The sequence below is a fragment of the Canis lupus genome, chromosome 9 (assembly GCF_011100685.1).
Source record: "Canis lupus familiaris isolate Mischka breed German Shepherd chromosome 9, alternate assembly UU_Cfam_GSD_1.0, whole genome shotgun sequence".
NCBI classification, from domain to species: Eukaryota; Metazoa; Chordata; class Mammalia; order Carnivora; family Canidae; genus Canis; species Canis lupus.
The window spans coordinates 56,908,988-56,926,318 of NC_049230.1; the positions used below are offsets into that span (position 1 = coordinate 56,908,988).

At 46.2% G+C, this 17,331-nt stretch overlaps 1 protein-coding gene across 10 annotated transcripts in view; it reads right to left on the bottom strand.

The window, feature by feature from the left end:
• The window catches only part of MVB12B (multivesicular body subunit 12B), a 185,700-nt gene that overhangs the window by 100,116 nt on the left and 68,253 nt on the right, over positions 1-17,331 (bottom strand). For all 10 annotated transcript variants that reach the window (XM_038549342.1, XM_038549341.1, XM_038549333.1 and 7 more), the window contains 2 exons: positions 14,409-14,538; positions 10,417-10,539 (listed from right to left, as the gene is read on the bottom strand). In XM_038549342.1, the coding sequence (XP_038405270.1) occupies positions 10,417-10,539; positions 14,409-14,538 (253 nt within the window). The remainder of the gene's footprint in view (positions 1-10,416; positions 10,540-14,408; positions 14,539-17,331) is intronic.

Here is a 17,331-nt window from a genome sequence, read left to right on the forward strand (position 1 = left end):
AATTGAGGATGGATGCTTAATCTCAACCCGTGAAGATTTAACTGAATGAAGAAAATGCTTCTGTAGAAAAATGCCAAAGACTATACTTTAAAGCTTTGGAGTTTTCAGTTAACCAATCGGTTATTTTTCAAGTCATGGATTACTTTAAAAAAAGAAAAGGAAAGAAAGAAAGAAAAAGAAAGGAGACTAGCTTCATAGCTGCAGCAACACTCCAAATCATGGTATTTATTCACTACACTTAAGTTTTATTACACTTGAACCCTGCAACGCCAAAACACCTACCTCCCATATAAAAGAAATGAAGAAAAAAGCGAAGTCTGGGACCCAGGGCACTGCACTTCCATTCCAGTTGATCTAGTCTAATCTTATAAACTGAAATATTTAAAGAGTCTCTAAACCTCACTGACCCTACTTTTAAAAACGAGGAACATATGGGCACTTCTAGCTTTTCATCTTCTTCCAGCCTACTAAAATATCCGCTTTTCCAAAATTCAAGAGCAGGGAGACTGCCAAACTCAGATCCATAAAAGGCTACGTGCGTGAGAGTGCAGGGTGGGCAGGGAACAGTCCGAGCAGAAAACAACAAACTCTAACAAAGAATCAAAGGCGCATTCTTCTTCTTGCTCAATCTCAGAAGCTGTGGAAAACAATTTGTTTAGCAAAATAAAGCAATGACTAATAAGGAGGTGCAATGCAGACCATGGTCTGGAATGGCTTATGGCTAACGTTTGGTGCCTGGTGAGGCTGCAGGGGACACTGAGGTGAAGACCTAAAATTCAGGCAGGGATGGATGGTGGAACCAGGCTCCAGCCCTGGCTCCTCTGAGTCCTGATGCTCTGCCCTTGGGTCAGCCGCCACCTCTTCCCGATGCAGCTTGCCCATTTCTTAAAGGCTTTGCTCGTTCCCATTATGCACCTCATTGCATGATTATAAAGATGAAAACGATATCTATAAAGTGTTTGTACAATGCCTGGCACAAGACACTAAAAAAAAAACTGTAGCTGAAATGATGATAATAATTTTATTTATTCTAATAATTATTAACATTATTATTCAACTGGAAACAAAACATCTGCTCAAGAAAGATATTCAAGTTGAATGTTACCCTACCCACAGGCAAAAACCCAACCCAAATAAAATTCTAGGGGCCTTTTAAAAGTTACTGCAAGCAAAGGATTTTTATTAAATATCCAAATTAATAATTGAAACCCTGCCTTGAAATAGAATAGCACTGGGATGGGAGTGGGTGGGTAAAATGGGAAATTTCACTTAACACCTATTTTTACTTTGTTCAGTGGCTAGATTTACACTGAGAGATCCAGGTGAAATATTCCACGGAGCTACCTGCAAATAGACTGTCAGCTTCCACTCTGATAAAAGGTAAAATATCCTCCTCTAAATGGCCTGGTTCACAAAACCGACCCTAAAGTGAACTGATAAATCTGTTCTGACACATGGAAAACTATTTTCATAATACTGAAAAAAGGCCTTTCTCCAAACCCTGGAGCTTAAACCTGTATAAAGAGCCCGCGCGTGCTCGCGGACCAGGCACGGGAGATCATTTCACATTTACAACCCTGCTTCCAGGACAACAACAAAAGCACACATCACCGTCATAACCACTGAGAAAAATAAGACACTCACAGAGTCACAGAAATTACAAAGATACCACGTTTACGAGCAGCAAATACCTCATCAAAACCTGATGTGTAAAAGTGAAAGCCAGGAAGGCCAGCTCTGAGGTGGAAGCTGTATTGACTAGTAGTCAATTCTTCATTAAATAGAAGCTCTGACTTCCCAAGAAGCCATATTAAAAATTAATATCAAAAAGTGTATTGCTCAGCCTAAACTCATCATTCATATCCAACAACACCAAACTGCATTCTAATGAAATTTTCCCTTCAAAATTATTCTGACACCACAAGCGAGGTGGGATCCTGTTGCAAACGCAGTCACAGCTCTGTGACACAAGCATTTTAAAGATATTCTGAGAATCCTCCCCAGGAGGTCTCCTTCACACCGCTCCCATGATCGCCAGGATCAAACTGCTTGTAACCCTGCTTCATCGAGGGCTCTGAAACCATTCGAGGGAGCTGTGCCACCAGGACCCTGTCGTGTATGGCCTCCACAAGTTCTCCTCAGCCACTCTCTATTGCCCTGGTGGGCTGGGCCCTGGCCAGCGTTCACACGTCTCCTAAAAGGGTGTCAATGCAGACAGCATGGGCAGCTTCCAACCAGAGGAGGCTAGAGAAGACTATGGGCTCCTCCACCCACACCTGCACACGCCGGGAAGTCCTTGGCTCCCAGCTGCTGCTCAGGAGCCTGGAGAGGCTGAGTGTGAAGACAGCTGGGACACCTGGGTGGCTGCTTCACAGCTAGGGACCCTGTGGCCGGGAGCATCAGGGCCCAGTCTGTAAGCCACAGGCAGCCGTGGGGGGGTTCAAATCCTCACTCAGTAGCTGTGTAACCTTGGGAAAGGATTTAACCTCCTTGGTCTCAGTTTCCTCATTTTAAAGTGGATGTGATGATAGTGGCCTACTTACAGAGCTATTATGAGGATTAAATGAGCTCTTATTTGTAAATCACTGGAAAGTGCTGGACACTTAGCAGGTATAATGTAAGTCTCTACTGGCTGGCTATCTTTCTGGCAGAATAGATGGACAGAGGGATTGAGAAGTATATGAATATCTGGTTCTTTGTCTCTAAAGCAGTTCACTTTATATATTCAACAGATATTCCAAGTACTTCCCATGTGCCAGGCACCCGGTGTTCAAAGGTCACTCCACTGAAACTTGCAAATTTTTGGAACATGTTAAGCCTTAATTGCAGAATTAAGAGAGAGGACACAGTTGAAAGTAAGTTTCATACTAAGTTTCCATACACGGGAGCACGATGTTATCATCTGTATTTCTGTGTGACTAGCCTTTTTCTGAAACTTTAAAGGACAGAAAGGAAAAGGAGAATCCCTGTCATCAATAAGCCAGCAAACCTATTCATAAGACCAAACATAAATACATGTAACAATGACAGGAAAATGTGAAATGCCAAATTGTCTGATGGGAGCAGCCGGAGGAGGGGAAGGGAGAAAACAGCCTAGGCCGGGCTTTCTAGAAGGGGTGAAGGCTACCCCAGGCCGGAAGGTGGATAGGACCAAAACTCTGATTTCTGGAGTCTGGTCTGCCCCTTCCTGGAGGACAGGGGCAGGCACGGGCCGAGATACATAGCAATGGCCACAGCAGAGATGGATCCTGTCCTCAGGAGTCAAGAGGAGAATCATCTGATTAATGCAAGATGATGTGGGAGGTAAGTCAGATAATAGGAAGCCAGCAAAGGTTCCAGAAAGAAAAAAGAACATGTGCAAATCTGGAAACCCCAACAGGACAGCAGTCAACCTAGGGCTTTAATGTTCTTGGCAAAGAATGTAAAGGTGAGCTACTGAAATAAAGCCTCAGCCCCAGGAAGTTCAACCTCAAGTCTAACTTTGACTTAAATCAGTGTTCAGGTCTGACCCCATGGACAGCCCTTCTCAGAGACACCCCTGGCTGCTGGCACTTGTGAATGCACTGGATTGAAAGTGCCAATGGAAAAGAGAAGGGAACTCAAGTGTACAGTGTTGGTGCTTGGGCTGTGTGAAAAACATCTGCATTAAGTCTTCATCTTCAAAGGGGTGACACAGCAAGGAAGGATATGAAAATGTGTATCCCATCTTCAAAGCTAAATAAACAATATGTGTGGTTTTCGTGTGAAGGAAAAGAAAGTCTAATGATCCCAAGGGAAGCCAGACCCACAGTTGGGCCTGGGCATGTCGTGTGGAGGGGCAAGGGTCTGAAGGCCCTTGCAGGAAGAGCCAGCCCCAAGCCCTCTGTCAGTGGGCCACAGCAGAGGGTTCCCCTGGAGCTCCCATACCCCAAAACTGTCTCTCATTCATATGGGAGTGAGCACGGAATCCAGGTCACACAGTGTTTACTACTATGGGGGAGGAAATGAAATCCCTGGAATCGGCTCTTGGCTTCTAATCTCACCTTGTTGCAGGACAAACAATCCTTCTCATAAATGAGGAACTTTAAAGAGAAGAGCTTTCAACTCTGGAATCCCCTTCACTCCCCTAGGCTAAGGCTTCTCCTCCTCCATGAAACCTGTAAGACAGGAAAACCGGCCGAGCCTCCAGACCAGCAAGGTCTCCAGTGCCAAGCTTTCCACCTCTCCTCAACAGGGAAAACCTGGCCTCCCTGGTGGGTGCCATCCCGGGCCTCCGATTCAAGTCCTGCAACAACAGGGCAGGTGACACATGTCCTCTGCAGCACAAAGCCCATCTTTTCACTGAACGCTGACAGGGGCTTAGCCAACAGGATGCCAGTCAGTGCTCGGAGGCTCCCTCCCAGTTGCTGGCTTATTCTGTGGGTTGATCAAGTGGCGGAGTTGATCCCACGTCCCCAGGAAGGTGGGGTCAGGGAAGCTGGCAGGGACACATAGTACAGCGGCTCATGGGTTTCTGATGACAATGGCTGTGATAGGGGTGGGGGGGGGGGTGGCGAGCCTGGGCATGCACAGCCTGAATTCCAGATCCTCGCAGTGTGATTGTCTCTCTCCTTTAGGAAGAGCCATTAACCTTTCAGATGACAGCCCCAGGATTGGAGTGACGGAACGGTTTTTGAGGTCAGCAAGGATCTATGTTCTCAAAACCTGACATCGACATGCAAAAGTTGTGACTGAATCCTGGTGTCCCTGAGAGAAAGACTAAATGCATGTGACAGATCTTCTGCAATCAAAATGCCCCATTTCCCAGAGTATCTGTCACAGATTGATAACATCCACGCAAAAAGTTAAGAACAATTATGTCTGTCACTAAGAAACATACTTTGGAACCTGTGACTGACAACTCACTGGGAGCTGACAAATCACCAGAAGATTACCGGAACAACTCAGGGCAGCGCCATGTGTCTTGTAAGGGAGGCTCAGCCCCGCCTGGTACCTGGGAGAGGCTCCCCTGAGGCTGCACTTCTCAGGTGGAGGCTGTGGGGCAGGACTCAAGAGCTGGCAAAGTGGTGAGTGCTATGCAACTTAGGGGAGGATGGGGTGGGGCACTTTCTCCTGGGGGAGGGACAATGTCCCCAGCAGGATCATAGGACATACCCGTAGCCTGAGGTGGCACCTTCTCCTTCAGAAGTGCAGAGTGCAAGACTCATGCCAACGTGCAGGCCTGAGCTACTAGTGGAGCTACTAGAACCACACACTCCCATCTTTTCTAGGACAGCCCAAGCCCTGGGTCCACATAAGGTAGAAATGCCAGAACTCTGGAGTCCAGACTACCTATTTTGCATGGACTCTGAAAGGGGCAAAATACATGCAAGACACGGGGTCAGCACAGCCGGGGGCCCTCTGTGCACCCCACCCCAGGGAGGGGGCCACACTGCCCTCTGCAGCTCTCTGAGCCTCTTCCCAGACACCAAGCATTGATGAGCAGAAGGGGACAGTGGCCACAAGTCAGATGATGAGGAAGTGCTGAAAGCTGCACACACAGACCCTGGTGACAAGCACCCACCAACTCTGCACCCTCCTCACCGGCTGGAGCTTCTCGGAGTCACCCTTGGCAAGATGTCTGCAGGACCTACCATGCAAGTCTGCGGAGTCTGAATTTTTTTTTTCCTCAAGTAGGCTCCACACCCAGCGTGGAGCCCCATGTAGCGCTTGAACCCATGACCCTGACATCAAGACCTGAGTTGAGGTCAAGTTTCAGACATTTAAGCCACTGAGCCACCCAGGCACCCCAGGAGTCTGAATTTTTGAGGGTGGGGACAAGACAAACCTAAATAAGGCTTATAAAGAACCCCTGCAGGTCTAAAAATCCAACTGTTTGAAAGCTGCCGGAGGTTGGGAGCACACAACCTCTGGAGTGTGCTTCTTCAGTGCCATGGGATTTTTGCCTTTGGGGAATTCTTTCTTAATTTTTGGAACATGTTAAGCCTAAATCTAGCATCTTAAAACTTCCGTCCATTTGATCTAATTTTTGTCTTCTGGGGCTGCCTAATGACCCATCCCCACCTGGAAACACTTCTTTCTCTTCTACAGCTTGACTATATAAACACCTAAAGCCAGCTGCCCTATCTCTCCTCAGGTCAAAACAGCAATTCCTCGTACCCAAATTCAGTACTTAATTTGGGTAACTTTTACAAGGTGGTGCATGGCAGTGGACGTGACCCTCCCAATGAACCTGACAGGTGTGGGACACTACCTCCTGGACATGCTGGGCAAACTGGGCTGAGTTCCACGCAACCCCAGTTCATGCCGAGCCTGGTCACTGCACACAAATCACCGCCTTAGCAGGTCTCCTCATTGCGGTTCTTGTGCAATTGATTTTTTTTTTTAACCTGGGGTGGGGGGTGGGATGTGCTGTCTGTTTCCACCCATCACCTTTCATCTCCTGGTTCCAGTAGGATGTTCTAGCTGTAGAGGAGATGCAGGGTATTGATTCTGTCATTCAGCACATCAGCTCTCCCTAATGGCTCTGTGTCATCTGCAAATTTGATAAGTGTACCTCTGATGTCTTTATCAAGGCACTGGTTCCACTGTTCAGCAAGCCAGGGGGCAGCAGTCCACTAGGGGCCCCCTCCTGGGATGACATGAAGTCATTCATTTATCCATACTCCGGGGCAACCGGTGCTCTATCAATTGTGAATCCACCTTCCTCCCAGATATTTTCCAAACCTTGGAACTAGCAGCAGCAGAAGCACCTTTAAGAGCTGGTGTGTGAGAGGAGCAGGGGCTGCTCTGGTTGAAGTGGGAAGATGTTTCTTGTACCTACACTCTGCCCCAAGGCAGCAGCATGGAAGAGAAGCAGAAAAGCCTGGATCTGCCGACCAACTGACCACTTGTATGTAACAGGCTGACTTGCAAGTTGAGGCCAGCTCGTCAGACAGATGGGGAGATGGGACCATGCCTCAGCCCCAAGGCCAGTCCTTGCTGATCAGGGTGCATGAAGCAGACAGGTAGAGGGTGGAGCAGCACTGATACCCAGGGAGAAAGGTGGCATGCCCTTCTCACTGGGAAGTGGTCAGGAAAGTTGTGCAGAGATGTATGCAGGTGAGGTGAAGAATCATTGAATGAGGAAGAGCTCTGCCGAGATGGGTCATCCTGCCTTTTGCCACGAACTTTATCAAACATTTCGCTTGATTCCCTGGATACAGCCAAAGGGGCTCCCTCACCCCTCTAGGGGCCCGGCCATTCTGAAAGGACAACCCCAGAGCTGGCATTCTCTGCAGCAAGAGAGGAAGGAAACAGGCAGAAAGCACTTGTTCCCAGGGCCGACACTTGCCTCTGAAAGGAGAGGGCAGTTCTGCTAGGACTTATCTACTCTGAAAAAGTCCACCTACTGAGCCTTTTGCCTGAAATAAGCTGGGGATAACAGCTCTCCAAAAAATGGCATGGAATTCTTTGAAATATGAGTGACAACATGAGAAATGGAGGCAGAACACGTTTTTAACTTTTGAGACAAAAGCTTGAGTTCAAGCAGGCAACAAGGTCTGCTGCTGGCCCTTCTGTTGGTCCCTTGCAATCTGCAGAGGGATATGCTGGGAAAGGGGCCTGTAGTCCCTTGCTCGGAACAAGCAGGCCAGTCCTCCTGGCCACCTCCAAATCTGGTCAGTAGAGGGCACTGCATCACCATACTCTCTCTCCAACCCCTGCTTTGCCACCGGATCCTTGCATCCACACAAAAGACCACACTTGGAAGTATTTCTAATGCTTATGCTCTAATCAGAGAAGGACCCAAGGAGTGCTTAGGGATTCATGAGTCATCAGGGGCAGGGAGGCTGCAGCAGAGGGTCCTAGGCTGTTGGAGAAGCATTTGCTGCAAGACTGAATGCATGCCTGGATCTGGATGGAGCGCTCAGGAGGTAACAGGAACTGGACACGGTTCCTGACCTCAAGGGGTTCAAGATGTGACCAAAACCCAAGGTGAAGGCATGATGGCTGGGAAGAAGCATTCAGAGAGGAAAACCCAGCCCCAAGGTGTTCAGGGAAGGCTTCCTGGAAGAGGAGGCATTTGAGCTGACATCTAAGGCAGGTGATTTGACACACTGTTCCACAGGTGTCCACATGAGCAAAGGCACAGAAACATGAAAAAGGAAGGGCAGAAGAGACAACCAGTTGAGCTTAAAATCTGAAACTTAGGAATGGGGGAGAGAAGAGGTCTTGGGGGCTGGATTTGGAAGCCTATACCCTATGGGCCCACTGCAGACCCCCACACAGGATAACAAGCAGCTCACCACCAGAGAGAAAGCGCTCCGATTCCTCTGCTGGAAAGAAGGCAGACCTCAAGCTTCAAGAAAGAAGATGCTCATCATTTCATAAACCTTCAGTGTAAATTGAGTGAAACATCAGCACTTCATTTTTAAAAGTCAAAGGTACTGAGTAGGAAAACAATACAAAAAGCAAAGACGTCAAACCTCCCCCAAGGCATTAGGAGGGCTCACAGAGATGTGCATGCCACCTGGAAATTATTGCCCAGTAATGGGAGAGGAGAGCTTGGGGCAGACAAGTGGTGTTTACTGGGAAGCATTAGTGTGACATTTGATGATCCTACTGCATACTGTTGGACTTAACTCAGTCACGTGGGAATACATTTTATATGGACAATTTTAACATGTGTTTCATTTGGCAAGTAAAGCAAAACTGATCCAATTCCCTTGGAGCCATTGTAAACCACAAACTGTACAAGTTTTGCATAAAATATATAAACCTTATAAACCCCTTGTTCTGACACACTACCTTCCATTCTGCCCAGCTCCCTGTGGCCTGCGTTCTAGGGCCCTCTGGCTGACTGGCAAGCTTCTGAGGAAGTTGCTCTTCCTGCTTTAACAGGGAGAATCAGTGCTCTTTATCCAACACAAAGTTATAACCTGCCTGGAGGTGGGGCCCACATCTAGGCCCTTCCAGGCTATGTGATGTCAATGGGAAGCAGCTGTGACCACTCTGGGGCTATGGTTTGAGCTGGCCCAAGCACAGGTGACAGGCCTGAGCTGACCCCTAGCACAGCTAACAGTGACAGCAGCTGTGCTGGTGCCCTGGGTATTGAGAAAGGAACATGAAAATGCTGAGTTGAGCAGTGGCAAGCCTTGTACTCTGAAACTGGAGACACTCCACTGCTCAGTCTGACTCTGGGGAGCTCAGTGGCTCTTCCTACCAAAGTGAGACTAACAACTACTTGTCAAGTTTCAGGAGACTCAGGGTAGTCAAGTTGAAGTATCATTCTGGGTTGGTGGAAACTGTCACGAGAAAGACCAGACTGTCTTTATGGGGTTTGTCCCAAAGGACAGAGTCCTCTGAGTTGCTGGCTCACGACAGTGGCACTCTTCTAAGGTGGGGGCATACCCTCAATTAGAGGAGCAGCCCGAAGAGAATCTGTGGCTTCCCCACCCTCTCCTCTACACTTCCTGGTGCCCGGGAGGAGCTCCACAGTCTATTCCTGACAGACATTGTTCATCTTTCTTTATCCATGTGGAAGCTTTCAGACTCATTCTCATGTATGTGATATCAGCCCTCAAACAGCACTGCCTTACCAATTCTTGTTTTATTTACTTTTGTAATCCATTTTTCAAATTTAATCCCTCATTGTTGTTTGTTTCTTGCCCTCAAATAATTCAGTACTAGTAAGGCAGTGGATATTTTTTATTATTGAACTATAGTTGACATATAATGTTGTATTAGTTTCAGGTGCACAACATAAGAAATCAACAATTCCCGACATTATGAAATGCTCACCATGATAAGTACTGAGAGGTAAGAGGTTTTTTTAATTTGAAAAGATTCTTTTTATCACCTGCTTTTTTGCAGAGACCATTACTACCTCTATTAAAACTGAAATCAGATGCAGAGTGACCAGTTTGCTCACCCAAATTTCTTTGTGGAATTACTGAAACCAACATCTCCTGAAAACCTTCTCACAATTCTCTCAAACCCAAACTACCCATTTCTTGGTCTGTGGCTCCCTGGGAAAAAAAAAAAACGATATGAAAATGAACAAAATTACTTACCAGCCCTCCAATGAGCTATTGACCAAGGCAGAGAAGGAACTCTACCTTCTTATGGCCAGAGTTCCCAACCACATGGTTACAAATCATGTGTTTGTGTGCAGCTATGAACTCTTTAGAATAAATTGCAAGCCAATTTAAAGTTGCATATTCTGCTGTCTTTGGAGCCTGCAGAATACGTACAAGACAGAATACAGAATGGCCTTCACATTCATGTAATGCAAATATTTCTAATTGGATTTTTAAAAAATCTCCTCTAGTGGTGTATTGCTTCTGCAGTTTACAGTAGATAGGAGGTGAGGGTGTTTTAAAATGTTCTGCAGTGAGACTCAAGACCACATCACTGTGACATGCATAGCAGCACAAGACACCACTGACGAGGCCTCACCTGGGGAGGTTGGGGGCTGGGGTGGAAGCAGCTGATGACTGGGAAGGTGTTGTGGGTTGAGATGAGTCATGATTCCTTGGTACTTTGCCCATTCGATACCAGATCCCCATGCTGTTCAGTTCCCTATAGGAGAAAAGAGAAATATTCATGGTGCGGTTCAAAACAAAGCATTTACCTGAGCAATAAAGCAAACCAACTCATTCAAAAGAATCAGAGCCTCAAACACCAAGGAGTCGACTCTTGCCCACCAAGATCAGTTACATCACCTCCCTTGGTGCTCTGGGTATCAGGGTTCAGAGCCTGAAGGGAAGTCAGCTGCCCCAACAAGGCAGGCTCTCTGATATGCCACTTTACCTACCCTGGAGCCTGCCTTCCTGTATACTATGGACATTTTCCTTGGTACTCAGTCTTCAAAATTCTTTTTATTTTGCCACTTCATTATGGGTAATTATGTAGTAATCCACTTCAAGTACTTTATATGGTTAGGGTGAGACAGGTGGGGAAACAATGGGTGAATGGATGCATGTGTCTGTATTGTTTTTGTTTTTGTTTTTTAAGATTTTATTGATTTGAGAGAGAGACAGAAGAGAGAGAGAGAGAGAGATAGAATGAGAGCCCATGAGTGGGGAAGGGAAGGGGCAGGGGGAGAAAGAGAAGAAGGCTCCCTGCTGAGCAGGGAGCCCAACTCAGGGCTGATCCAAGGACCCCAGGATCATGACCTGAGCAGAAGGCAGATGCTTAACCGACTGAGCCCTCCAGGCACCCCCATGTGCCTGTTTTTGTTTTTGTTTTGTTTTGTTTTGTTTTTACCTGTTAGGGGAATTAGCTGCACCCTGCTCAAGGACATGTCCCAACTTCTGGATAAAGCTCCTACTGCCTGGATGTCACCTGCAGTTGGCTTCATTCTTGGGGGCAGCTGAGGAGACCTCTTTGAACCACAAAGCCTGAGGCATGTGCCCCACAGGCCACTACAACCAAGAGTGGTCACAAAAGGGCTTAACAGATGCCACATCAGGTCTCCTGTTCCCTGATGTGCACACTTACCTCACCCTATTAGGAGTGTTTATGAGACAGGTTTGGTCTTAGGAACTGGAATGGGATTATTTTAGCCACATCCAACTTGAAATGTCTCAACTGCCCCATAGAACTGCATCTCATCAAATGATGAAGACATATTTATTCAGTGGAGACTTTTGGTAGCTTCTCAGGAACTATCCTAAACCATGATCATGTCTCATCAGAGGGCTGATACCCCTCACTCTCTGTTCCATCACACCTCAGCATGGCCACAGGGTCTCAACCTGGGAGAGGCTGCTCTCAGACTCAGATTTGGCTCTTCCAGTGGACAACCCTGAACTCTTGCAGAGTAATGTATGTGCTCATTAAAAAAAAAAAAAATTTATTTTTTTCATGAGACACACACAGAGAGAGGCAGAGACACAGGCAGAGGGAGAAGCAGACTCCATGCAGGGAGCCTGATGCTAGACTCGATTCCAGGACCCTGGGATCACAACCTGAGCCAAAGACAGATGCTCAACCACTGAGCCACCAAGGTGTCCCTATATGTGCTCATTCTTAAGAAAAAGGTGACTCAGAGTTCTGGAGACTGTTCTTTTTTCCTTCCTTAAAAATAACACTGGAATCGTCTTCTTCTGGAAAGGAATTTTTGCCCTAAGATGATGCAAAATGTGCTTTACTTAGCAATCTTTTCAAAAGATATATAAAAAAAAAAAGATTCTAGTTTTGACTATCAAGACATATGTGGTAACCATCTATTCTTCAGAATTGTTTAAATTGTTAAAAATGGAGTGTCTTAAAGCACGATAGCTTGTAATTAAAAATACATATAGTAACTGAAATTAGACTTTAAAAATTCATTATTAAATTGTTGGTTTCTACTATTTCTATGTAAATGGCTGCTTCTAGGTACCTGAAGTACAGTCATTCTCTTAACTATTTCCTCTTCCTGTAATCCTGTTTATATAATTAGTTTAAACCATGTTGCAAGACTTTGGAGTGTGTAGGAAGGGGATGATCCCAGAATCCTGAGACATTCAGATTTCACAGCCAAAGAGTCTAAACAAACTATCAAGCACCAGGATGCAAATCATCTGTTTATGTGACACCTGCTCCCCAGATGCTTCATGCAAACACACCTCTGGGCCATCACCCACGGGGAGAGACCCAAGGAGAAAGGCTCAGTTTGTAGAGTGAAGACCTGGGATCAGGTGAACAAGAAACAAAACAGCATAACCCAGATCCAGAGGCCATTGCAAAAGCCAAGCAGGAGAACACACCCATGGAGACCCATGAGGAGGAGCAGGATATCTGCAGGGCTGGCCAGAGAGAGAGGGATGCTGAAAATCATCTAGGGGATTCATGAGCTTGAGAGATCTGAATTTCAGTTGACTGAATATAATGAATATCTTTTATCTTCTGGATATCCAGCATCCATTTAGCTCTCTTTCTGACTCTCTGCCTTCCTTCCATATTTGGGGGGCAATCAGTGCCTCAGTCTTAGCCCCTTGGTTCCAATGGAGCCATGGAGCCAATCCTATTTCCAGCTCAGGCCTGGTTTCTCAGACAATGACACCTTTCCAAGGAGCAGTGATGCGTTCAGGGTCCACAGGACCCCAGTGAGATCAATCAAGAACAGTGAGACTGAATTCTAGAACCTGTTTGAATTATGAAGAACACAGACTTGCTCTTTGCCTCAGAAATTGAACTTGGAGGAAAAGTAGGTGGAGCAATTTCACCACCATTAGTCCACTAGGGGAGAACATGTGGAAGAATGGGATCCATCACATAGAATCAGAGCAAGGAGGTAAACGGGGAAACTAGAACCTAGTGATGTCTCCTGAGCACTTACTTTGAGCCACACCTGAAGCCATCTTGCCCCTGAACTCTGCTGTTATGCCACCCAACAAATTCTTCCTTTTGCTTGAGCCAGCCTGGGTTGGGTTTCCTGCCACTTACAAGCAAGAGTCCAGAGTGAAATCCTGACATTCCCTGTACTTCGTATTTATAAGACAGCTACAGAGTTGGGCCTCTGTGAACAAGACACAGTGGGCCTAGCCCTCAGCTGTCCTCTACTTATGGAAGATGAATATCAGACCAATGAAATGCACAAGGAATTATCATCTAGTCATGTGATATTCATGTTTCTTCCTGACTCAGACCCTCCAGTGGCTCTCCAGCGTGCTTGGAATAAAATCCAAACTGCCGCCATGTTGTATGAGGTCCTGCTAACTGCTCACTCCAAAGCCCAACTCATCCTTGATCACCCATGTCAGCCACACTGAGTTTCTTTCTGCTCCTGAACACACCACACTCAATCCCACCTTTACACTTGCTCTTCTCCTGAGCTTAGAAGGTTCTCCCTTCAAATCTCTACATGGCTGGTTTCTTCTTGACATTTGTATCTCTGCCACATGTCACCTGCCCCCACTGACACCCTCGCTGAAGTAGCCTCCATTCATTGCTGTTTCATTTTTGCCACTGACTGAAATGGTCTCACTCATTTGTTTCTTGTTTGTTGCTTGTCTCCCCTGTTAGAATCCAACTCCACAAGAGCCAGTCTTTGCTTGCTCATTCACCACCATATTCTGAGTCTCTGGCCCAGAGGTACAAATGGGTGCTCCTCAAATTCTAGTGGGGTGAACAAACAATACAGAGAGTTGAGGCTGAGTGGTCAAAAAGGAGAGAACGTCTGGGCCTTTGGGTATGTGGAAAGGCCCCCGAGGAGCCTAAGGATGAACACACAGAAGGACAAAGGAAGGAAAGATTGTTAGGTGGAGCAAGCAGCATGAACAAAGGCATGGAGAGGTCAAGAACTCCGTGTCTGGACTGGCAACACCATAGCAGAAGGGCAGCGATGAGAGGCAGGTGGCCAAGAGCCTTGTAGGTCACCCAGTCTAAGGACTTCATCCCCAGGAGTGACCTGAGCTCTCTCAGCAGAGAGAAGAGATGACATCTGTGTTACTAAGACTTACCCAATAAACGTGTACTGAGGAGGGGCCTGCTTGGTCCGCCCCATGATCCGAATGTCACAAATTGCAGCTTCAGTTGAATCCCGTGGGATAAATTTAATGCACAGCCTCTTTTTTCTAAAAGCCACTTCCTCTGAAGAAAAGGACAAGAAAAGGTATGAATCTTTCACAGATGCCAACATCTCTATTCTGAATGCTGTGTCTCCTGTCACATTCCCTTCCTAGCAGCAGAAGCGACTGGCCATCTGAGTCGCTGGGCTGTACCCCTCCTGCTCTCCACAGAGTGCAGAGGCCATGACTGCAGAGTGGACACCAGTCACCCTACCCTGCATCTGGGACCTGACCTCCTGGCACCCCTGCCAGGAAGGGCTCCCAGGGGTACACACATCTCTGTAAGGAGAAGCAGCTTGGAATAAACCCATAGGGCTGGTTTTTAAATGCCACAGTCACCATCTGCTTGCTGCTAAGGCCATCAGGGACATACGCACAGACCTCTGAGTATTAACACTTTTTGCCATGTGGACTTTTCAAACATTCCCCAAAGTGGGGAGGACAACAGAGGGAATCCACTTGTTCCCGTCAACCAGTTTCAACACTGTCAACAATGGACACGCTGCTTTTGTCACCTTCCCCCACTTCCTTGTAGTTTTGCTGGAGGATTTAAAACAAATCTCAATACCATGTCATGTCACCCCTCAATATCTCAGTAGGCATCCATAGCAAACAATTTGTTTTAATATGACCAGCAGGCTATTATCATATCTAACAAAATGAACAATGATTCCTTAGTATCAGTCAGTAGATAGTCTATATTCAAGCTTTCTCCATTGTCTCAAAATTACCATTTAACTATTGCTTTGCCTGGTCAAGATCCAAATGATGTCTATGCACTGAATCTGGTTGTTAGGTCTCTTAAGCTCCTTTTATTCTGTTACAAGCTCCCCCTCCCTCCTCTTTCCTTTAGGTTGCTGCTAAGTTGGTGAAATTGGGTCATCCTCCTGTATTTCCTGTGAAGTAGCAGTTAGGGCAAAAGGCTTGATTAGATTCAGGTTAGATTATTTTTTGGTTAGGTAGGAACTCTTCACAAGTGGTGCATATGTGTCCAATGGCATCCTGTCACGAGGCATGGAGTCCAGCTGTGCCACCCTGCATGGGTTCGGTGGTATTGGTCGAGTACTTGGATTAAAGTCCCCAACAACCATTCTTTGAGCAGTGTTTTTATCCCGATGACTGTTGTCTAGATCCATAATCTCATAAAAGTTTTCAAAATGGTGATTTCTAGTTCTGGATTCCTTCTGTATTCATTAGCTGGAATTCTACATAAAAAATAACTTGTCTTCTTCAACTACTTGGTCTCCTTGAAAAAGCTTTGGTATAGGAAAGAGAAATATGTGATTCTTTGCTCTTATTAAGTTTTAGAGCAATGAGAGAAGTGCATTTAAGGCCCTAGCAATCTCCAATGGTGACCTAGCAATCTCCAATGGTGACCAACCAGGTGTTTTTTGTTTGTTCATTTGTGGTTTTTAAGTATGAATTTCAATCAACTGCAGCCACTAGATACATGAGTCAGATGTGCCTGGTTGAAATTCCAACTCTGCCATCAGCTCTATGATCTAAGGCAAGTGACTTAATTTCTTTGAGTCTAGGTTTCATTATCTGTAAAAGGAAGTTAATGAAACCCCATTCCAAAGGGATGTTGGGCGGATGAAATGTGATAACACACTACATGCTTCACTTAGACCAGTGCCTGGCACACAGTAAGTGCTCAATAAAGCATAGCCATGAATGCTTTTATCATCATTATTACCAGTAAGCCTCCGGCACACAATTAATGGCAGTGTTTGGCATTGACTTTCAAGACCTTTCACTTCTGGAGCAGGAAGTAAGTTCACTCAAATCAGATAACAAAGGGGCAGGGAAGAACAGTCATGCCATTGGTCTTGGCTTGACCAAAGGGAGATGCCCATCTGTGGTGTTCTCTTATTGTTGACTGGGGGGAGGGTGCTTTTTAAAGAGCCAGGCAGAAACTCAGAAACTTGGTGGGTTCTTTTCAAACCAGGCAAGGAAACTGAGGGCTAGGGGATCATATCTATGAGCTATGGGTAATAATGTCTTGAAGCCAGACCCCAGACATTGAACCCTATGAGACATGGATTGCATTCTGGGGGAAAACACCCATGCCAACATTGCACCTTCAAAAACTATTAGCTGGTAAGACAAGCTAATAGACTTTCCAGACTTTGGAAAGTGTGAAGGTGAGAAAATGCAGGTATATTACTTGCTTTTGCCATGCTGCTCTTTGCTCTATTCCTCCATCTACAGCAATGCGGGGTAAGAGATGGAGCCACTAATTACACATGCTTAAACAAGGCCTAATTTTAAGTAAACATATTATACAGAGTCAATAGAAATGTGTTCAGTCATGCTAATGAACACAGAGAAAGGATACAGCACTTTACTAAAACAAACAGTCTTCCAGTTTTTAAGTACTGTGTGGATAGCAACAAACTATTTTAAATTCATTACAGGAGTCTCATCTCTTTGGCTGACTTTATGAAATCAGGGCCTTAAATGCACTGAAACTGCACAGAGCTGACCACAGGTTAATCTGGTCAGCCTGGGCTCACCTGTGCCCTGGGGAAAGGCTCCAGGAAATGACCATAAAACCCAAATGAACAGGCTCCCCTAAACTCACCCTCCTTGTTAATGAGACACTTCTTGATGACGCCAGGTCCTGCCCTGAGAATGTCCACCGGCAGCAACTGTCATGGGGAAGAGGCTTCCTACCTAGGATCACTGGGGCCCCATCACAACTAGACCACAGGCCCAGGCATGATGCAGCCCTGGCCTCCTCACTTAACTGGTTCAACAAATTAAGAGGAAATGCAGAATGGGAAATCCCTTGTGGCTCTAGAGTATATCAATA